The sequence below is a fragment of the Equus asinus genome, chromosome 21, assembly GCF_041296235.1.
Source record: "Equus asinus isolate D_3611 breed Donkey chromosome 21, EquAss-T2T_v2, whole genome shotgun sequence".
Taxonomy (NCBI): Eukaryota; Metazoa; Chordata; class Mammalia; order Perissodactyla; family Equidae; genus Equus; species Equus asinus.
In genome coordinates this window covers 62,267,117-62,290,503 of record NC_091810.1, presented here as the reverse complement: position 1 = coordinate 62,290,503, position 23,387 = coordinate 62,267,117, and the positions used below count along the sequence as shown (strand labels likewise).

The 23,387-nt window shown below is 39.9% G+C and overlaps 1 protein-coding gene across 2 annotated transcripts in view; it reads left to right on the top strand.

Annotated features, from left to right (window-relative positions):
- Window positions 1–578: 578 nt before the first annotated feature.
- PDCD6IP (programmed cell death 6 interacting protein) overlaps window positions 579–23,387 on the top strand; it is a 70,875-nt gene continuing 48,066 nt past the window's right edge. For both annotated transcript variants that reach the window (XM_014827552.3, XM_014827551.3), the window contains exons 1-3: window positions 579–5,035; window positions 17,078–17,132; window positions 18,510–18,579. In XM_014827552.3, the coding sequence (XP_014683038.1) occupies window positions 4,827–5,035; window positions 17,078–17,132; window positions 18,510–18,579 (334 nt within the window). In that variant the 5' untranslated portion in view covers window positions 579–4,826. The remainder of the gene's footprint in view (window positions 5,036–17,077; window positions 17,133–18,509; window positions 18,580–23,387) is intronic.

The following is a 23,387-nucleotide window of genomic DNA, read 5'->3' as shown; positions in this document are numbered from 1 at the left end:
TCAAAATAATGCCGATATTTATTCTCAGAAGTTACCGTACCCAAGTAAAATGACTCTCCTTTAGGGGCTGGCACTGTGGCATAGTGGTTAAGTTCGCCTGCTCTGCTTCAGCAGCCCAGGGTTTGCCATGTTGGATCCTGGGCATGGACTTATGCACTGCTTATGAAGCCATGCTGCGGCAGGCGTCCCACATATAAAGTGGAGGAAGATGGGTACAGATGTTAGCTCAGGGCTGATCTTCCTCAGCAAAAAGAAGACTGGCACCTGATGTTAGCTCAGGGCTAATCTTCCTCAAAAAAAAAAAAAGACTCTTGTTTAAAAGAGACACTGGTGGCAAAGGGCAACAGTTATTTAAATAGCTTTGAATGGTATTAGAGAACTGGCAACTGATGAAAATAGGATCAGCAGTACATGGGATGAAAATGGGCTTACACAGAGAGTAATTCTAAATAAAAGGCTAAATTTCCCTATTTCTCTTTAAAATTTTGATGCCATGTGGACAAACTTTACACACCCATATGTGAAAAATGGATAATTTTCTCTTCTTGTTTTCAGTTTTTGTTTTATTTTTTCAAAAGTTAAATCTGCAAATAGATTAGGGAGGCAAATAGTTTGCTATTACATGCTGCAAAAAGCCCAGCGCCCCTGCCCCATACCATTCTTCTCTTTCCATTCCTTACACAGGATGTGTCTCCCCAGGTGACATGGAGTACCATCCTTGATGTTCTTGATTTCATCAAGTCTATTTGAGTTTTTCTACTCCATACCTCTTTCTCTCTAGGTGCTCCCCTCCCCCTACCCTCCCAACACTCTAGGTTTACCCTGAGTGTGGAGTAAGGAAGTGAGGACAGTCTCATTTACCTTTTGCCCTTCACTTTCTCTCTCTCAGACTCTGCCTCTCAGCACTCAAAGGGCTTTCTCTTTCTCGCATTGCAGGAAATTTCCTTATATCAAATCTTTGTCCTATTTACTTTCTTATTCATTGTAAAAACTCTTTACTACAGTCTTCTGTGCTTGGTTTTATAAGCCTCTTTTCTCAACAAAGCTTGGCTCCTCCAAAAATCACAAGGGCTTACTTTCAGACTGTTGTCTCAACGTGGACTTGAAAAATTCTGTTTTGAAACTCAAAGCTGTTTTCAGCAGGGTTCTGTCCTTCCAAAGAGGCAATTAATTCCATTGGTTCAATCAGTGGGAGTAATGATGGGCCCACCAGAAGTAGGAATTAGCAGGGAGGAAAATCTATTGATTTAATATCCCCCAAAGTATTACTCTGAGAATATACTCTAAGAACATATTTTATAGAGTTTCATTACACAGATGGAAGATCAATGTTTCCATAAGCAAGTCTGGAACCATTGAAACTTATCCTTGGAATGCATCGTTAGTGTTTCCTAAGATGCAGTTCTCCCTTCCTTCCTTGTGGCACACAGAAGACCAACCCTCCCAGATCCACTGCAGTTTCATGGGGCCAAGTGAGAGGTTCTGGCCAGTGAAATGTGAGCGGAAGCGAGAGGGGTGAGGCAGTGAAAAGCTCCTATGTGATGCTATAGATCCCCTCTTCTCCTTTGAAAGTGGAGTCTCATGTTGAGATGGCTGAGCTACAAGATCAAAGTAGTCCGGATTACTGAGACACTGCTTGGTGGACAGATACCCTGGACTGTGGTCTGTCCCATATTAGACTTTGTGTGAGCAAGGAACAAACGTTTATTATGTTAAGACACTGAGATTTTGAAATTGTTTATTATCAGAGCACGAGCTAGCCTACTGTAATAAATGATCCTTCTTTGGTCACTGGCTTATTGCCTAATTAATGATTATGTAGAAATATATTTTTTTCACAAGCAGCAAAACTTATTTACTCATTTGAAAATATTTACTGAGTGCCTGTGCCAAGTGCTGGAGATATAACAGTATACAAAACAAACACAATATTTTCCCTTATGGAGCTTATATTCTAGTGGGGAAGTCAGACAAAAATTAAATCAACAAACAAAATACTTGCTAGTTAGGAAAAGCGTTATGAAGGAAACAATGAAACAACGCCTGAATTAGACATTAACAAGTGGGCAATCTACTTTAGATGGTATAATGGAGAGGAGACATTTCAACTGAGATATGAACAAAAGGGGAAGGTATCCTAGGTCACATCAGGAAAGAAAGATCTAAGCGAGTTTGAGAAACTGAAATAGGACCAATGTGACTGCGCAGAAATAAATAAGGAACAAGTGGCAAAATATGAAGTTGAAGAGATAGGCAGAGATAGATCCCGCTATGGTAAGGAGTTTGGATTTTATTCTAAATTCCATCAGATAGGATCACCTTAATCTCTCCTTGATCCATGCCACACAGTTACCCACATCTATGTTCATTTCCTACTTCCTTCCACGTGCCTCAACAAATGACATATTCCTCACCTTTCTGACAGCCAATCCTTCCCCTTGTACCCTCTCTGCTCTGGTTACCCTTTCTCGCCTCTATTCATGCACTCTGCTCCTTTGGTTATCCTCAGCTCTTCTGAATCTTCATTCTTTCTCCAATGGATCAGTCTTGTCAACCAGCCTACAAGACACTCCATTATTTTCTGTCTTAAAAACACCTAATCTCATCCTCTATTTCCTGATAGCTTCTACTCTATTTTTATTTGTTTGCGTTCCTTTATTGTCCCTGGGGCTTAAAAATAATTTGTATGCTGACTGTTGATTCCCAGACAAGATCTCTTCTTGGAGCTGTAATATTATATACCCAATTGTCAGTTTACTGACTCCACTTGAATGCTTGGGTACAAACACTGTCCAGCCCCTGGCCCAATCAGTGGATTATCCATCAGTTTTCCTTATGTCAGTAAATGATTCTACCTACCGTTCAGATGTTCAGGCCCCAAAACTGGGAGCCATCTTGATCATTTGCTTTTCTTCACCTTCCTATCCTGTTTATCAGTAAATTCTTCAATTTTTAAGTCAGAAATACATCAACTTGGCTCACTCCCGCTAATGTTAGCTTTCACGATCTCTTGCCTGGATTTCTGAAACGGTCTCATGATGTGCCTCCCTGCTTCCATCTTGCCTTCCTCTAATGCATTCCCTACTCGGCAGCCAGAGTGGCTATTTTATTTATTTTAACCTGGAATATTTTAATTAAAATAAATTTTACAAACTGGTAAAATAAACTTTTACAACAAAATTAGCATATATGCTGTAAAAAGTCATACAAAAAAGATGGGCAAAAATAAAAAAATATGTATACATAATATACATTTCCACTTCCAAAGATTACAACTGCTAACACCTTAGGGTGTACTAATACCTTAGGGTGTAATACTTCTAGAGCTTTTTTTGTAGTACATAAAAACACATATGTACATTTTGTAACCAAAATGAGATATCATCATAACATACATACTGTTCCGTGACTTGCTCTTTTCAGTAAATGACCTCTACCTTTTCAAGGCAATACTTTTTCATCTTGTACTCAGTCCATCTATATTCAGATTTCTTCAGTTCTCCTGAAGATGCATTTTATAGGTGGTCTGTTCAAACCAAGATTCAATCCAGGCTCTTAAGTCCCTTAAATTTCTTTTCATAGAGCAGTGGCTTTTTTCATAAGAATAAGTTGTTGAAGAGATGGGGTCAGTCATCTTGCAGAATGTTCTATTTTCTAGATGTTTGGTTACTTCCTATGGTATCATTTAGTTTGCTCCTCTATCCCCTGTATTTCTTATACATTGTGTAATAAATGCAAAGGTTTGATAGATTCAAGTTAAATATTTTTGCCTGGAGTATATCATAGACGATATTGTATACTTTATACTACATCCCATCAAGAGATACACTATCAGATTGATGCACAGGGTGGCCTTCCTAAAACGTAAATTGTATCATGTCACTATTGCCTAACTGCCATTTATAGCTTCCTTTGTATATTTTACAATACAAATTCTTTAACTTGGCCTACAAGGTTCTCAACGATTTGATGCCTGGTTACTCTTCCAATTTTATTTCATTCCATTCTCTACTTTTCTATATTTCATTCCATTCTCCAGTTTTCAAGAGTAGAGAAAACTCTTCTTAAGTTTTTTGCCACACTGTTTGCTTCAACTCCCTGAACGTGGTAAGTACTTGCCTCTTACGACCTTTGCACTCACTGCTCCTCGGTCTGCGAGGCTCTTCCTTGCCACTCTCCTAATGTCAAGCATCGTCTCAAACTGCAGGTTATTTTAAGTTCACCTTCTCAGAGAAACCTTCTCCAATTATCTTGTTTAAATTAGGGTCTTCCAAAGAATCTTAATATCCTACATGCTAGTCCCTGCGTCCTTACCTGACTGTAGCTTAACAACGGCAGGGACCTTGCCTACCAGGCTCAGTACTTGCACACAGCAGCGCGGTGAATGAACTACCATAGGTCACAATAACCCTGAGGCTGCAAGCTCTTACGTTGCCGCAAACTCTCGCAGGTGGCAGTAAGAGGAGTCCTTCACCGAGAAGTCGTTCGAGTGGAGGAATAGTTACTTTTACATGAAAGCGCCCTGTCCACCCGCCGCGGCAGCAGGTGGGGAAGAGATACCCACACGCAGAGAAAGCCGACACCTTATCACACGGCGCAGGCAGTGCTGGGCCCAGGTGAGCGGCGCCGCCCCCTTGACTCGCTCACGTGACCGCGGGCTGCGCCTGCGCGGGAGCTCCCGGAAGTGGCCAGACCCGAAGCGCAGGCCCAGCGCTTGTCCGTCAGCCCGTCGGTCCGCCAGTCCGCCAGCCAGGTACCCAGCGCGCCTCGGTTCTCGTCGCCGTCCCGCGGTCTCTGTGGCCTGAACGGCGGTCGAGCAGCTCGCCATGGCGTCGTTCATCTCGGTCCAGCTGAAAAAGACCTCGGAGGTGGACCTGGCCAAGCCGCTGGTGAAGTTCATCCAGCAGACGTACCCGAATGGCGGGGAGGAGCAGGCCCAGTACTGCCGCGCGGCGGAGGAGCTCAGCAAGCTGCGCCGCGCCGCCCTCGGCCGCCCGCTGGACAAGCACGAGGGCGCGCTCGAGACGCTGCTGAGGTGGGCCTGGGGCTGCGCGGGGAGGTTGTCCGCAGCCTGCCGCCCTCCTTCCCTCCTCCACCGTTCCTTCCTCTCCCTCCCACCCACGGCCCCTGCCCCGGCCCGGCCGCCCCGCCCTGGCTTGGCTGGGCGCGTAGGTGTGGTCTGCATTCCTTCCTGGTGAGCAGAGCGGCCCGCAGGCCACCGCCGACCCTGCCCGCTCTTGCTGCCGGCCCTCCCCCAGCCCTCGGTCCGCCGGGGCTCGGTCGATCGGATACCTGGGAGGAAAGATCTGCCACGTACTTGATGTCTCCTGCCACGTTTACCCAGAACTAGTTTTCTTCACTTTTGGTGGGTCTGTAACTGAGACTCCCTTTCCCCCGTTTTTGGGGGAAATCACCGCAAAACTTTCTTGGTTAGATTTGGATTTCATAATAGTAGTTGCTGGAGGGAAGTGGGAGAATTGGGACACTGAAACACGTCTGTTACTTATTACATTGTCCACTTGTAATGAGCCATCTTTCTAAGTTCATCATAATCAAGTGACATGGAAAATTCCAGCGGTTAGGAGCTACAATTATTTGAAATCAAGCTTGAGTGACATAATGGAACGTTCAAGATAGGTTGCTTAAAATCAGTTTGTTCCCAAGCAGGTATGCGCATGATGGAGTAAATCTGTTGTCTTAGCAAGTGCTTAGTGAGCTCATGCTGTATTTATTAAGAGCCCCTTTTGTGGTGCTTTCCAGTTAGGATGGCGGAACATTTTTATAGTTAAAAAATTCCTTTCACCTCCCTTATTAATGATCTCTTTTCCTGTGTATATCATACTCATGTTTCACAGGAGAAACATAGCTGTTATAGGATGCAGGTAGGAGAAGCCCAGGTTAAACTAGTTTATTTGTTCTGATAACTGAAAAGTCTAGGAATATTGCTTCCTTAGCTTTAGGCCTCACTGGAGATCATCTGGCCTCCATGATGGTTCCCTCTTAGGCGAGCTTTGTTCCTGTATTGGGAGAGCTGGCCACTGGCAGCTCATGCCGTAGTTACAGTGGTTGGTAATAATCAGGATCTTACATAAGAGAGTGCTCTTCTCCTTAAGGCTGGCGAAAGTCCAGGGGAGGCTTCCGATTGGGTTGGCTTGTGCCCATTTATGATGATGGGAAATGGGCTAATTTAATTGCCCTTGTCTGAGTCACTCTTCTGGTTTAACTCCTCCATCTTCCACGGATCAAAGCAATATTGCTGTGGACTGGGGAAGGGCTGGTTCCCCAAAAGGAGGATACTGAATAGATTGCTCAGAGAGATTATGACCCCTTTGTGTCAATTTTAAAGATAAGGCTGTTGGGTGGCAAAGATCGTTAGTTTGATACTTCTATAAGAATTTTTAAAGATAATTTAGGAGCACTTAGCCAATCTTTAGAATCAGCATACTTTAAAAAATCTCCAAAACAGTTTTTATGTAGACATGAATAGCATTCAGTGAGGATTTTCCATATGTACTATTGAAAAAGCATGGATGTGTGGTATAACGAACACTATGATAATCTTGTTGAATTGATGAGGTTTGGTTCCAACCCTTAAGGAGCCTGGAGTCTTCAGAGAAAATTAGTGCATAGATTTCAGACTAACAGACAAGAGGGAATAGTGGGGTAGTGGTTCTGATAGGGTTCTGTTGTGAACTTTAAAACTTCATTGATTTGTTCATTCCTTTATTCTTTTCCCAGGCATAAATGTGAGAACTGTTCTTAGGTACTAGAGCTGTTGCAGGGATAGTCTCTTTGAAACTAACCATATTTCTTTAATCACCTCTCCTAGTGCATTCATTCAACAACTACATTTTTTTCACTTGTTCTTCTAGTGGGGTTAGAGTAAGCTAATAGATACTACAGCCGATTAAATTTTATAATGGAAGTGTGTACACAAATTCCTTGGGTATATATGCTGTAAAAATGAAACAGTTGTGAGATGTTCATTCAATCAAGCAGAATATCTTTTAATAGTTATGTTCGGAGCTAGCCTTGATGGCCTAGTGGTTAAAGTTCGGCGCTCCTGCTGCTTTGGCAGCCCTGGGTTCATTTCCTGGTCAAGGAACCATGCCACTGTCTGTTAGTTGCTGTGCTGTGGTGGTGGCTCATATAGAAGACCTAGAATGACTTACAGCTACATATACTACCATGCACTGGGGCTTTGGGGAGGAAAAAAAATTGTGTTTGGATAAGTGTGAAAACTGAACATTGATTTACATATTTTTAACTTGACGTTTAGGTAAAATTTTTGAAAAAGAGGATTTAAGCTAATTCTTAAAGAATAGAAGCTAGCTTGATAAGTACTGGTACACAGCTTCATGTATAGGTCCAGTGATGGACTTGACATTTTATTATTACTAACTTGTAGATGTTCTATTAAAAATTTTTTTTTTAAGATTTTTTGTTTAAAATTTTTCCTTCTCCCCAAAGTCCCCCAGTACATAGTTGTATATTTTCGTTGTGGGTCCTTCTAGTTGTGGCACATGGGACACCTCTTCAACATGGCTTGATGAGTGGTGATAGGTCCGTGCCCAGGATTTGAACCGGTGAAACCCTCGGCTGCTGAAGTGGAGCGCATGGACCCAACCACTCGGCCACAGGGCTGGCCCCTATTAAAATTTCTTAAAATACACATTTGTGTGTATGATATTGAGAATGAATGTCATCCTTTATAAAGTGACTTTAACTAAAAATTGATTTACAAGAGCCTTGGTAAATGGTGAGCTTTAGGGTGATCAGATGGGAACCCTGATGTGTTTTGGGGAGGAAAACTCCAGATAGCAGTGTCTGTGTCCTGTATGGTGATCAGTTTCTTTAGAGAGAAAGCTTCCAGCCTTCTTCCATGAGAAAGCCTGGTTGTCAGCTTTGTGAAATACGATTGGGCACAGGGAGGTTGGGGACCCACATAGTGGTGTATGCAGTCTTTTATATCATCTAGTTTTAGTGTGGCATCTGTATTATGATTGGATTCAGCTGCATATGGTAGATCTCAAATTATCAATGAGTTAAATTATGGTTTTATTCCTGTGTAAAAAGTTGGTAGATAGGTAATGCTGGTAGTCTAGGGCTGGTATCATGGTTCTGTGAAGTTCATTGGGCTCAGACTCCTTCCACCTATCTGCTCTGTACAGTCCTTGTTCTCAGGGTCCATTTAGCAGTCCTACCCAAGGTTCAGACAGTGTGATGGAGGAAGGGAGAAAGGACGCAGAAGGCTCTACCTCCAGAATGTTTCCTGGAAACTGCCCCACAACACCCTGCTTATGTTATTGGCTGTTATGTATGTCCACATCTCATAGAAGTATGGGATAGGAACAGGAATTTTTATTAAAGGCAGCCATATACCCAGCTAAAATCTGGGGTTCCATAGAAAGAAGAAGAGAGAATGATGTAGGCAATTAGCACCCCAACTGTAGACGCTCAGTCCCCATGCTCCCCACTTAGCTGTGCTTGATCCGCACCTTAGCTGTTCTTGATATCCCTAACATTTTCCTGAGAGTAAACCTGCCCTCAGAGTAGAGGAACGGTGGGCCTAAAGGTTTCTTTCAAAGATTTTCATCCACACTTGCTCTTCCCAGCCTCACGTTGCATTCTTGTCTTCAGTGGTACCTCATGCTTCTTAATTCAGATCCTTTCTCCCTTCTGTGGTGTGATTTGGCTTATACTTTGTTAGCTCCCTTCCCTGTAGGCAGGTAGATTTTCAGCTTTCTCTTCTTCATTATTCACTTTTCACCTTTTAGAAAATTTTGGGGAAAGCTCTGTAAGCTATCGTGCCCTTTCCCATTTTCTTTGTCCTTGTGCATTTACGTCTTTTTAATTTTTTTGTGTGTGTGTGAGGAAGATTGGCCCTGAGCTAACATCTGTTGCCAGTCTTCCTCTTTTTGCTTGAGGAAGATTGTCACTGAGCTAATAACTGTGCTAATCTTCCTCTGTTTTATGTGGGGTGCCGCCAGAGCATGGCTTGATGAGCAGTGCTAGGTCAGCACCCAGTATCCAAACTATGAACCTCAGGCCGTCAAAGTGGAGCACGTGAACTTAACTGCTCTGCCACCAGGCTGGTCTCCTTAATTTTTTATTCCTTTTTAGTGGGATTTTGGGAGGGAGCAGAAAAGGCTGTTTATTCACATCTCTTTGTTTAACTGGAAGAGGGCATCTGCATTTTCAGCTTTCCACAGTGGTGGTATCAGTTTTCATTCCCATCAGGAGGTATATGTGACTTTTTTCTGCCTACACATCCTTGCTAATACTCTCTGATTAATAATTTAAATTAATTGCTTTTTGCTAAACCGATGGATGAGACATGGTACCTTGTTTTAGATAGTATTGCCCTGACTTCTCTGAAGTCGAGCATCTTGTGTTTACTGGTCCTTTAGTTTCTTTTTCTGTGAATTGCTTGTTCTTTTTTTTGCCCATTTTCTAGGTTGCTTGGTTTTTCCTTACTGATTTTTGGGAGTTATTAACATTTTCTGTTTATCCTTTTTCCATTGTGTGTATTGCAGATAATCTTCACATCTGTTTCTTGTCTCTAATTGTGTTTATGGTATCTTTTTTTTTTCTTGGTGAGGAAGATTGGCCCTGAGCTAACATCTGTTGCCAATTTTCCTCTTTTTGTCTGAGGAAGAATGGCTCTGAGCTAACGTCTGTGCCAGTCCTCCTCTATTTTGTATGTGGAATGCCACCACAGCATGGCTTGATGAGCGGTGTGTAGGTCCATACCCGGGATCTGAACCTGTGAACCCTGGGCCACAAAGTGGAGCATATGAACTTAACCACTATGCCACCAGGCTGGCCCCAGTGTTTATGGTATCTTCTGTCACACAGAAGTCCTTGCAAACGTTTTATTCTCCTCATAAGCGGTAGTTATAATTTTTTTCTTACTCCTTTTTTTTTTCTTCTCCCCAAAGCCCCCCAGTACATAGTTGTATATTCTGGTTGTGAGTGCCTCTGGTTGTGCTATGTGGGACGCTGCCTCAGCATGGCCTAACGAGTGGTGCCCTGTCTGTGCCCAGGATCCAAACCGGTGAAACCCTGGGCCGCCAAAGTGGAGCGTGTGAACTTAACCACTTGGTCATGGGGCCGGCCCCAATTTTTTTCTTAGTCTTAGTGTTGTGCGTGTGTTATGTATGATTTTCCTCCTTGATGAGATTTGCTGAAGGTTTGGAGCCACCTTTTTCTTTTTTTAAAACCAAGTCTGAGTTGTTTTGGTTTGTTTTCTGCTTTTGTCATTCACTTATTTTCTTTTTCTTCTTTCTGTCTTTTTATGTTGAATGATTATCTTTTCATATTTTTTGTTCTTCGAATACATTTATTTTAGTACTGTATGTTTTTTCTCAGCCTACTTTGGGCTGCATCCAACTGGTTTTGATATGTAGTAGTCTCATTGACATTTTTTTAATTGTAATTTTAGTTTTGCTTTCTTTAACTTGAGTCATTTATATAAATTTCGTAAAATTTCTAAGTAGATTTATCACTCTTTTGTGGGTTAAATATTTAGTTTATTGCATTATAGTAGTATCTTTTTCATTTGTAAAATAAAGTTGATGGAACTAGTCTTGTAATTTCTGAAATTTTTTCAAGTACTAGTGTTTTACAGATCAGGAAAGAGAATATTGCTGTTCCGTTTTACTTCACAACTGTACTTTACATTCCGATTGTTGGTTTAGGGGTGAAGATATTGAGATAATAGTAGCACTAATGACGTTACCACAATTTGTTAATCAAGTAGTGTGGAGGATATAAAGGTATATAGTGCTTGGCCTTTGGTCTCAAGGAGTGTCTATAGTTGCCAGACCTTAATTTGGCTCAGTAATTTTATTCCGTATAGATGAATAAACATGAAAATTTAAAGGAAGATTAAAATCTGATTTGTTTTTCTGTGTTCTGACTTTTCTAATGTTTAGTAAGTAAAATAGCTTCTGAGGACTGTTTCATTCTGTGTACCTTAAAGAGAATCTTCTGTGAGAATCCTTTGCACACAGGAGGTTTAAGCCCATGCAGCTCACTTTGTGGCAGCATTAGACTAAGATCCTGCCCTCCTGACTCCCTGGCTAGTTACTTTCCACTGTACTCTGCTGCAACAGTGCTTCATTAATGATTCTGCATTTGAGAAAGCGAGTGAGGAAGTGTGAAAGTAAGGTTCAGGAAGGCTCTATTAACTCTGACCAGTGTCTGGCCTGTCTCTTTGAGATCTGTTGTTTCCCTTTCTGGCTGATGGTGGTTAAAATTGTGCGGCCCTAACTGCTGACTGGAGCTGTGTAGGTTATGCGAATTTGCATTGCAGTATCACTTTCGCTAATGTGGGTTGGTTGTTCTCCATTTCCACACCTTCCTCCTAAAAAGTTTTTTTTGAACTAGAATTTCTAATAAGAATTTGTCCTATACTTAGCTTTGGTATATTCAAAGAGATAGATTCATTTCCTAGTTTTTTTCCCATGCTATTTTAAAAATTGAGTGATTAGATATTTGCTGTAAAGTGACTGAGTTTTATAAAATATTGGGGAACATATGAAAGTACTTCTGAATAGTTGCAAAATAATAATTTGTAGCTACCCTTTTATCCAACATGTACTATGTGTCCAGACACTATTTTAAGCATTTAGTATATATTGTATCACTTGTTCCTCATAAGTTAAATGAGGTATTGCCTTCACTTTAGGAAGGGTTTAGAGGTTGAGTAACTTGCACATAATCACACAGCTAAGAGTTAGTGGAGCTGGGGTTCAAACTCAGGGTTGTCTAACTTGAAAGCCTGAGCTCTGTGCACTATGGCATCATTTCTTTTAAGTATGTTTAGGATTTTATAGTTGATTAAAAAAATTCCACTTATTTCTAAAATAAAATCTTTGAAGGTACAGATTCTTTGCAGCATCATTTCTCACAATGCACTTTTTTTTTTTTGCCAACTCAGTGTAGCATACTGGCTTTCCATCTTCCTACTCGTAGAAAACTTGCAGCCTAGGTCTACTTTGTAGGAGGTATATCCTGGGCTAGAATCTGCTGATATAGTAAAGCATATTTAAAGATGAAGAGAGGGGTGTGGTAGAGTCTCTCGTTTCTGCTCTTGTTCCCTCTCTAGAGAACTTTGATACCTGGGATCTCGGCTGAACTGTGAGGGCTGGTATATGGTGGAATTATATCGAAGGAGTACCTTGTTGTATTTAGTGCTCTAGGAACAGCGTTTTGCCTGTGGTAACTGCAGTTAGCAGTGGCTACTCTCTTTTGAAAAACATAGTTGGCCTCTTTGTTGGTGTTTACTCCGTATTAGATATTGTTGATTTCCAGTGACTGCCCTCTTGTACTTTTATTTCAGATTACACCACCTGTCCAAAGACAGCTTTTTTACGTTGAGGATTTCATCACATAGCTTCTAGTCATCTAAATATAGGACATAAATGCACTGTTTCCCCATGCAACTCAAGTTTTGAGAGTTGACCCCAACAGCTTTGGAGTGAAGAGAGTAGATATAAAAAATTTACTACATTCTGTTTAGCCTTTCTTTTTTTCCTGATCCGTTTGCAGAGCGAGTAGCTGCGTCTCCTATTATGTCCTTTCTCGCTTACTTTAGAGGAGATTGGTGCGAACGGTTCGACTGTAGACCTTCCTTGCTTGCTTTAGAGCAGAGGTCGGCAAACTAAGGCCCGCCCAGCTGCCTGTTTTTGAATGGTCCACCGGCACCACTCTAGTGAATTAACACTGCAAGCCTTGGAGACGCCCTGAGGTGTTCGCCTCTGCTCCATCCTCCCCTTTATTCCCAGCACCTGCCTCCCTGGCCAGTGGCCATGCCTCAGTGCTACCCAGGGCTTGTTCTGGTGCCCCCTGCACATTGGTACTCCACTTGACAATGGCCTGACATTGAATGGTAGGATCTCAGCCTGGGAATTGGTGACTCAGCATATTGCCTTGTCTCCAGCCAGCTGTGCCAACTGCCCAAATTGAAATGGCTGGGCTCTCTGGGAGGAGAGAAGGGCGGGCTGGAATTTGGTTGTCACTGGGGCAGAGTGAAACTGACTGTTGGCCACCACCCATTCCTCTCCGCTGAGCCCCTCTCCACCAGACTGTATACTCTGTTTTCAGAGAACATCTTCAGCTAGTGGCAGTTGGACAACTGTGTATCTTGTGTGTCCACCATCTGAGATGGCCCAACCCAGGTGAAAAGGGTACAGGGAAGGGCAGGAGTTTTCTTTCTTGTTATGTAAGTACCCACATATTATCCTTGATTTTGCCTTCTGCTTGGCAAAGCCTAGAATAGCCCTTTTCGGACAAAGTTTGTCAATCCCTGCTCAATAGCCACATCGGCCTCCTTGCTTGCCGTGCACACTATTGCCTTAGGCCCTTGGTACTTGCTCTTCACTCCTTATGGTCATGTCCCTTGGTAGCTTTTGTTCATTCTCAAAACAGAGAGTATTTGGTTTTAACTCTTCAGAGATAAGAAAAAAGGTAACTTAAAAAATTTGCATTTTACTCATTGTTTGGTGCTACCATAAAACAGTGCTAAATATATTATAAACTGTTATAAATTCTATGAAGGAAAAGTTCAGAGGCCTAAGAGATTATAAATGGAGAGGGGAGCTAATTTAAAAAAGGAGTTACATTGACTGCCCTTATCACTTCTCCACCACCATGGACCACCCTGGTCCATGCTAGCATCATCTCTTGACTGGATTACCGCAGTAGTTTCCTGACTGATTTCTCTGCTTCTGCCCTTGCATACCTGCAAGTCACTTTTCTACATCGCAGCCATGGTGACTATGTGAAAATAGATTAGCTCGTGTTACTCTTTTGTCCAAACCTCTAACGGTTCCCCCCTTACTCTGTGTAGTAGAAGCCAAAAGTCTTAACAGATGCACTCAAGGCATCGTTACTTCTTTGATTTCATCTCCTATTTTCTCCTGTGCTTGCTCTATGGCCGTATTGGCCTCCTTGCCATCCATGGCAGGGGCATTTTCAGGCATACTCTTCTCTTAGCTTCTTGGCACTTGCTCTTCCCTTGCCTGGTAATGCTTTTCTCACATATCTGCTTGGCTCACCCCATGACCTCCTTCATGCCTTCTCTATTATTCATGATATTTAAAAAATTTTTATTTTTTACTTTCATGTAGTCAAGTGACCATATTATTTAAAACTACAGTCTTTTTGGGGGCTGACCCCGTGGCCAAGTGGTTAAGTTCATGTGCTCTGCTTCGGGGGGCTGGGGTTTAGCCGATCAGATCCTGGGTGCAGACCTAGCACCACTCATCAAGCCACGCTGAGGTGGCGTCCCACATAGAAGAACTATAAGAACCTACAACTAAGATATACAACTATGTGCTGGGTGGTTTTGGGGAGGAAAAAAAGGACGAGTGGCAACAGATGTTAGCTCAGGGCCAGTCTTCCTTACCAAAAACAAAAACAAAAACAAACCTACACTCTTCTCACTTCACCCCATACACACACCTTATCTCTCTTACCTCTTTTTCTCCATAGCACTTACCGCTGTCTACTATATTTTTCCTTATTTTGTTTGTCTCCCCGTCTAAAAATAAGCTTTGCAAGGGTGCAGATTTTTAAATGTTTATTTACTGCCGAATTCCTATGTCCTAGAACTGTGTTTGGTGCCTAGTAAACTCTTAGTATATATTTGTTGAATGAATGAATGGATGAGGAAAGGCTTCTTTCATGACATGTCTGCTTAGAATAGAAGAGTGGAAAATTGTGATGGGAAAAGTTCCCAGGTACAGAGAAAAAAATGGGTGAAGGCCCTAAACCAGGAGAGAGCATAGCATTTAGTGACTAGAATGTGTAGTGAATATTCTGAGGTGAGACTGGAGAGTAGACTGTTGTACAGGTGATCCTGACCTTGTCAAATGTTTGGACGTAATTTTAAGTACAATGAGACTTCATTAAAGGGTTCGAGTACCTAAGACTTCAGAGTTCATTTCCTAAGTACAAGAGTACTCTCTACATGACCACAATACAACTTTCAAAATCAGAAAACTAACATTGATTAAATATTGCCGTTTTATCTGTAGAACTCATTCAAATTTTGCCGATTCTCCCAATAGTGTTATTCATAGGTCCAGGTATCTAATCCAGGATCCTGCATTGCATTTAATTGTCTCTTACTCTCCTTCAATCTGCAACAGTTGCTCAGTTTTTTTTGTCTTTCATGACCTTGGCATTTTTGAAGAGTACAGGCGAAGTTACTTTGTAGAATGTCCCTCAATAAGGCTGTGTCTCATATTTTCTCATGGTTTCTGCATTCCCTATCATTGAAGTGATGCTGTGTTCTTTTTAGTGCATATCAAGAAGAACATGATGTTGATTTGTCCCATTGCTGGTAGTGTTTAACTTTTATCTCTTAGTTAAGATGGTGTCTGCCAGGTTACTTGACCATACAATTAATAAGTATGTTTGTACTACTTATTTCGTATTTTGTGGGGAGATACTTTGAGACTTTGTAATATCCTGTTTCCGTCAAACTTTCAGCTTTTAGCATCCGCTGATGAATCTTACCTGAATCAGATACTGTGATCTGAAAGGTACCAAATGCTGATTTTTCTAACTCCATTTCTTTTAGATTTATTAGTTGGCATTGTATAGTAGGATAGAGCTTTCCTTCTCTCTTCACCTATTTATTTAATTTTCTTCAGAATGGTGTTATTTTCCTCAATGGGTTATGATTTATTTAGTTTATTTAAATTCTTCTGTACTTGGCTAGTGGAAGCCCTTTAAAGCTAGTTCCTGTATCATTTTGACATGTCCTCATCATTATTTGCATATTTCCTTAACTTTCTGGCATAGGAAGATGTTTTATACCTGTTTTGTATCTCTTCACTATATTAAAAAATGAATTCAGGGTGCCGGCCTGGTGGCACAGTGGTTGTTTGCACGTTCTGCTTCTCAGCGGCCTGGGGTTCTCCGGTTCGGATCCTGGGTGCAGACATAGCACCACTTGGCAAAAGCCATGCTGTGGTGGGCGTCCCACGTATAAAGTAGAGGAAGACGGCATGAATGTTAGCTCAGGGCCAGTCTTCCTCAGTAAAAAGAGGAGGATTGGCAGTAGTTAGCTCAGGGCTAATCTTCCTCACACACATACACACAAAAATGAATTCACACTGATACCTCCAATTCCAATCCAAAGCTACAGAGTTTATTCTAGCCTTCTCCCTTCCCATATTTGTAATTCCTCTCCGTGATAGTTAGAAACCTGACTCCCATTGTCTTGAGTGTATTTACTTAGTTGCTCAGTTCTTCCTGTTTGTAACCAGACTCATGGCCATGTCAGCCAAAAACTTGATCCCAGACACATTGCACCTCCTCCTGAAAACCTGGCCTTAGAGATAACCATTGGAAAGAGCCCTGTTGAAGGGGGGACAGAGGTGGGCAGTAATAAGGGAAAGAGGAAAGATTAGAGGCCAGTTAGAAAGCTTGGCCTGGGGCACCACCCAACCCCCCTTGCTAGCTCAAAGGTCAACCTGATCAGGGGGAAGACTGCTTCCTGTTTGATGATGTTTCGGCAGCTGTGTGGAAAATAGATTAAAAAGAATGAGGAAGGAGAAAATGAGACAGGGAGATTGGCTAGGAAACTTTTGGATTAGTCTACTTTAAAGGGAGGGTAGTGAAACCGTGTGGCAGTGGTGGAGATACACAGAAGTGGACATACCCAAAACATGTTTGAAAGTTGGTAAACCTGATTTTAATCATCACCCTGCCAGATATATTAATTTGCCCAAAGGACATAAACAGTTATCTTAATAAGAAATAGTACTTTAAGAAATACACTGCTTTCCTGAGCAGTGTTAGTTTGCTTTTAGCCAATACTGGTTGATAAATATTTTTCTTTGGTGATGAGTGTGAATTTTTTGTTCACAATTTTTTCTGCATGTATTTTAACTCCTGGTTTACACATTAAAAGACTATGTTCATTAACTTTGAAATAGCTGGTTGAATATGATTTGTGGGCCACTCAAAGTAAACATGAATAATTTTAGTATAAACAAGTTATTTACATGTATGTGTAATATTTAACTCTAATAATTTTTAATTTTGTTCTATTTTATAGATATTATGATCAGATATGTTCCATTGAACCCAAATTCCCATTTTCTGAAAATCAGGTAAGTCATTAATTTTAATTTGTGTTAAAGTTATATGATAATGGCAAATCACCCATTTCCTCCCACCCATGGTATAATTTCATTAAAGTAAATGATACCTTTTCACTATCTTTAGGTTTTTATGAGACTTTTTAATACAAATTAGAAGCTTTTTAAGCCCATCTGATATGAGTCTGTGTCCTTTTGAAGAGTCTTCCGTACTTCTATTCAAGTCATTCCTCAGTCACTTCTGGGCTAATGTAGAGCATTGGTCTACAATTTTTTTTCCCTGCATTTTATATCAGTAGGATCTATTGAGTGATTAATATAATCTATGTTGTCCTTCCTTTTTGGCTTTTACAGAATTAAGAAGGAAACTATAATTCAGAAAGTATTATTCTCAGTTTATGTGCTTCAAAAATTATAGACGTAAATTATATTTGCATATAAAGTTGCAAATGCTATTATGATTAGATATTAGACTATAAGAATGTCAACTTTACTTTTTCTTAAAGGCTAGATATTGAAAATGGTGATTTCTTACAGTTTTATTTGGGGGACTTGTTAAAAACTTTGTGTGACATTTCTAAATTTTAAAATAGTTTATGTAGAATCCTTTAAATGTTCTCCTACTAAAGTTTTTATAGTTGAAATAATATGTTGAGATTTGCTTTAAGATGCTCCAGGAAAAAAGTACATGTGTGTGGGAGGAGTGTAGGGAAAGTGGGAGGTAGATGAACCAAAAAGGGCAAAAGGCTAAAACTGAGAATTCATTATGTTATTTTCTCTGGTTTGGTGTATATGGAAAATTCTCTAATCCAGAGTTAAAACATTTTTGTATTGGATTGCAATACATAATTTAAAAGAGGCTAAGTTCTTTTTAACCTTTGTATGTAGAATATTTTAGGAGAGTGAGATGCAGTTTTTTTATTAAGTAAATTTTTAGTCATGTGTAACATACATACAGAAAGGTGAACATATGTATATGACTTGAATCTTCACAAGTTTTTAATTTTATCTTCTGGGAAACCTGTCGTACTTACTTTGTTGCCTTTGCATCTCTGGCTTTGACAATCATTTATTAAGTGCCTGTTCTGTTCAAGCCATTGTGTGTTTGTCAAGATGAGTAAGATAGCGTTTTCAGCAGAAGACAATATATGTACAATTACTGAGGCAGAATGAACATTTGAAATTTCTTACTGCCAGTATTTTAATTTAAAAAGAGAAAATTTTATGGTCCAGGAAAAGGAGTTGGTTGTTTAGGGAAGATAATGTTTTAGATAGCAAGTTGAAGCCTATGTCCTTTTCCTCATTGTGGAATTTTATTCAAAAAAGACTAAATATTTAATGAGATCCAGGAAGGTAACATAATTTTCTATTTTCTCTCTTTCTGTCAAGATCTGCTTGACATTTACCTGGAAGGATGCTTTTGATAAAGGTTCACTTTTTGGAGGATCTGTAAAATTGGGTATGTAATTTTTTAATAAAAATGATAAGAAACTTGGTCTAACCACTTTGTATTGTTTTTGGCTTTTAAAAATGCTCTCCTAATGACTTTGTAAATAATAAAAATTTTTACATTTCATTTTCTTTTTAGCTTTCAACTTCTAATGCAATTTCCAAATATTTGTAGAGAGCCTACACCTTGCCAGGCACTGTCCTAGTTATAAAAATGAATAAAGCGATTGTACTCAGTCTGGTTGGGAAGACAGTTGATCGTTCTAAAATACAGTAGGTAGTATATCAGTCTATGAACAAACTTATGGGAGCATAGATGAGGAAGAAGTTAATGCTGCCTGTTGAAAGCAAGCAATGTTTGAGTTAGGCCTGGAAGGATGAATTTGTTTTTTCCAGGTAGAAAATAACATTATAGGTAGACCAGTATAACCAAAGGTCAGAAGAGTGGATGCTTTTTTATGTACAGCTCATCGAGTTAATTTTTTTGTGCGTTAATTTTCTCATCTATGAAGTGAGGAATAGTACTGTGAAGTATGATATATCTCATTGGGTTCTTATATGGATTAAATGAGTGAATACATGTAAAGTCCTTAGAACAGTGCTTAAATATTAGCTGCAAATTTATGCAAATATAAATATTTATAGTATCTTATATATAGTATGTATGCATTATAGAATATATACTGTATAATATTACATAATATGATACAGTATAAATTATATATAATACATATTAATGTAATTATTGTCAAGCCTTGAAACCATAGATTGAATTGGGGATTATGGAGGGTGAAGACATTGGAAAGAAGATTATGAAAAGTTGCAAATATATTATGAACTTTACTCTTGTTTTTTATGTTAATAGCTAACTAACATTTATTGAGTACTTATTTCACTTAGGGACTGTGGAAGGGGCTTTACACGTGTTACCTTACTGAATTCCCCAGTAACCCATTGAGGAAAGGCACTGTGATTACTAATTGAGCAAACTGGTTTAGAAAGATTCAGTGGCTTTCTAAGATCATTTGGCAAGGATTGAATGAAGCTGGATCTGACTCCAGAAAGCCTAACTCCAGAGACTAGGGAGAGACAGACCAGTTAGGAGACTGATAAGGATGATGAGATTAGGCAAGGTCTTATATGTGAGTCAGAGGAGAAGGATGGGTTTAAAGACATTTCAGGTGAAACTGACTGGTTCTGCCCACTATCTGTCAGAAGGAAGAGTAGGAATTGAGGGTGGACTCTAAGATTTGTAACTTGGTTTGACCTGTTGGATATTTATTGCTTTCAATACACAGGTTGAGCTTGACTTTTCTGTGTTATGTCTGGGTAGAAATTTGTCTTTGTTATTTGGAACTAATGGATTTAAACCTCAAAAGATGTAGACACATTGATTTGGGAATGATTATCACTAAATGATAATAAATTTATCCCCTCTAGTAGACTATAGATTGGGAAAAGTATGAAAACCGGAGCTAGGGAAGATAACATTTAGGGGAAATAGAGGAAGAGATTCTGGGAATGAGGTTGAGAAAAAGCTTTTAGGATCTTGGTGCAAACAGGGAAAAACAGAGACATGGAATTGAGTGCCAGAAGAGTTTCAAAGATAATGTAGTCCAGTGGTTCCTGAACTTGGCTGCACATTAGAATTACCTGAGGAAAATGTTAAAGATACAGATGTATCTTTAAAGATAAAGATAGAGAATGCCAGATGTGATAGGAGGAAATTTCAGGGATACTAATAATGGAATTAGTATCTTTGAAAATGTCTCCAAGTGGCTGTGTTATTCATCTAGATTGGAACATCATGGAAAGAGTCACTGTGGCAGAGGTCAAGTCATGTGAGGTTGGAGAAGTCACTGAATTTGGCAGTGAAGGAAGTTTCACCAGGGGCGTGCTGAGGAAGCCAGATTGCATCAAGTTGAGGGGTGGACCAGAACTGAGGAAAAGGAAACAGCAAATGTGCGTTGTTCATTTCAGAAAAATTGCAGTAAAGATTTGAGGATAAAGGGAACATTATGCTGAGAGGGAGGCAAAGTCAAGAAAAGGATTTTTAGTGCTGTTGTGACAAGCAAATTGATAGGCTGAGAATAAGGAGCAGATGTGGGAGAACTAGGAGGTACTCACGTGGGATAGGCTAAGTGATGAGCCAAGTTCTTGGAAGAAGTGGGAAGCAAAAAAATTAAGAGCATAAATAAAGCAGGAGGTAGTTCATCAAGGCATTTCTAGTAGCAAATGTGAATTAGATGTCCTTCAGTAATGTCTTGGTTAAATAAAGCATGGGCTACCCATTCATTAGAATATTATGTAATTTTAGAGTACTAAGAATGATAATGCAAATATGTATTTGTTGACATGAGAGGCTATGTCCAGGGGATATTGAATAAAACACCTGTTAGGGGCCGGCTCCGTGGCCGAGTGGTTAAGTTCGCGTGCTCCGCTGCGGCGGCCCAGGGTTTGGATCCTGGGCGCAGACATGGCACTGCTCATCAGGCCACGTTGAGGTGGTGTCCCACATCCCACAACTAGAAGGACCGGCAACTAAGATATACAACTGTATACAGGGGAGGTTTGGGGAGATAAAGCAGGGAAAAAAAAAAAGATTGGCAACAGTTGTTAGCTCAGGTGCCAATCCTTAAAACAAAAAAAACAAAACACCTGTTATAGGTCAGAACTGCTGCATTGTACAACTCAAGGGGCCCTAGAGTTGGTCTCCTTGGAACACCGTTCATGTAGAACCCAGCGTGATTACTGATTACTGCTCCTGGAGTTGTGTGTTCCAGGCAATTTGAATGTGGTATAGTATCCAATTTGTGAAAAATTGTATGTGTGAACATATATGTAGTTATTTGTGAAGATATTCACCCAAAAATTAACAATGGGTAACTCTGGGAGGTAGCTTATTGGGTGATTTTTAATTTATTTTCTTTTGTAGTTTTTTTTTTTAACAATTGTTTGAATTTTAGAAAAACTTTTTATTTATAATCAAGCTGTTTTCATTTTGGAAAGTTTAGTGAAAAGAAGAGCTCAGGTGAAAAACAAGAATGGAGTTGAATATTAAGAAAAAAGAACTCTACAAAAAGGACAGTTATATATTTATTTTAAAGAGAACCTGATTTAAGTTTAGATGTGATAGAAGAAATAATAAAGGGAAAAAGAAAAGATTTAATTACAAGAAAACATTTTCATAGAATCTCTTACACACGAGAAATTGTCAAAATAAAATGACAGATCACAGCCTGGGATGATAATGTTTATGGGAAATGCAATAGACCGGATATATGTCTTATATAGAAAAAGTTTACTTTTATCTGTTTGGAATATATTTCATTCTTCTTGAAACCTACTGACTTCTGTCATAGCGTTGACGAGTTGCTTAATATTTAGATTGTGACTTTCTCGTGCTGCTCTCTGTGTGTGTGTTTAGAAGTTTTAATTGCTTCACCACCACACACATTCTGTGCTTTTACCATATTCTGAAGGTATTCCAAACTCTCAGTCTTAACTATTTCTCTCTCTGGAGTCACCCCTTTTCCTGCGAGACTCCTGTTTCCGATGGCTTCTTGAATCTGGACTGTTTGCTATCCAAAGCTGCTGCATAACTATCATCCGGGACTGTCACTGCTCCCTTAGGTTAAAGCTATTGTTTTCTGGATATGGTGTCTAGCTCTTTCGCTGGAATATATTCTTAAGTAACTTTCAGAGAAAAGGTCAACTCTCTGAATCCTTTCTTTGTGAAAATGTCTGTATTTTGTCCTCACATGAGTTTGGTTTGAAATTCTGGCACCTGGGGCTTATGTCAAAAACCTTGGAGTCATTCTTGACACTTTCACTTCACTCCCCCCTGCATTCAATTAATTCATCAGCAAATCCTATCAGATTTTCTTTTAAAATACGTTCAAAATCCAGTCACTTCTCAGCACCTCTACTGCTGCCATTCTGGTCAGAGCCGCCATCACGTCTCAGTACGTTACTGTAGCAGCTACCTGTCTAGTCTCCTGCTTCCACCAGGGTTGCTTCTCTGCGGTCTGTTGTCCACTGTGTGGGCTGAGTGAGTCTCTGTTCAAAACTGTTGACTTCCCACCTCATTAGAGTAAAAGCTAAAGGCTTTACAGTGTAAGTTGGCTTTTACTTCCCTGACGTCATTGCTTACCGTTTTGTCCCTTGCTGTCTTTTTTTCCGGCATACTGCCCTTAATATATATTTGTTGACTTAATTAGAGCTACGTTTCTTTAGAACTTGAAGGCGTTGTTCCCTTGTCTTTTACTATCCAATGTTACCTATGAAAAGTCTGATTTTTGTCCTTTTGTAGGTGACCTGTTTCTTTTTCTCTTGGGAAGATTTTTATAATTTTCTCTTTATCCTTCCTGTTTAGAAATCTTTAAAGATCTAATTGGCTCTGTTTTTATTCTTTGTGTATGGCATGTATTATTGGCCCTTTCAATTTGAAGACTAATATCTCCCTTCAGCCCTGGGAAGTTTTTGTACATTTCTTTGATAATTTCCTCTTCACTTTTTTCTCTCTTCTCTTTGGAATGCTTTATTAGTTCAGTGTTGGCTGTTCTGAGCTTCTCATTCATAACTCTTAGATTTTTCATTTCTTTGACTTTATTGGCTGCCTAGATATTATTTTCTAATCTTTTGAAAAACTTTCGGCAGTCAGGTTTTTAATTTCCTGGAGGTTTTTCTTATTCATGGATTGTTCTGTCTTTATAACATCCTGTTCTTGTTTTATAGGTATACCATCTTTGAATCTCTTTAAGAATGCTAATTAGGATCTTTGAAATGTTTTTTCTGTTATTGGAATTGTCTTCGTTT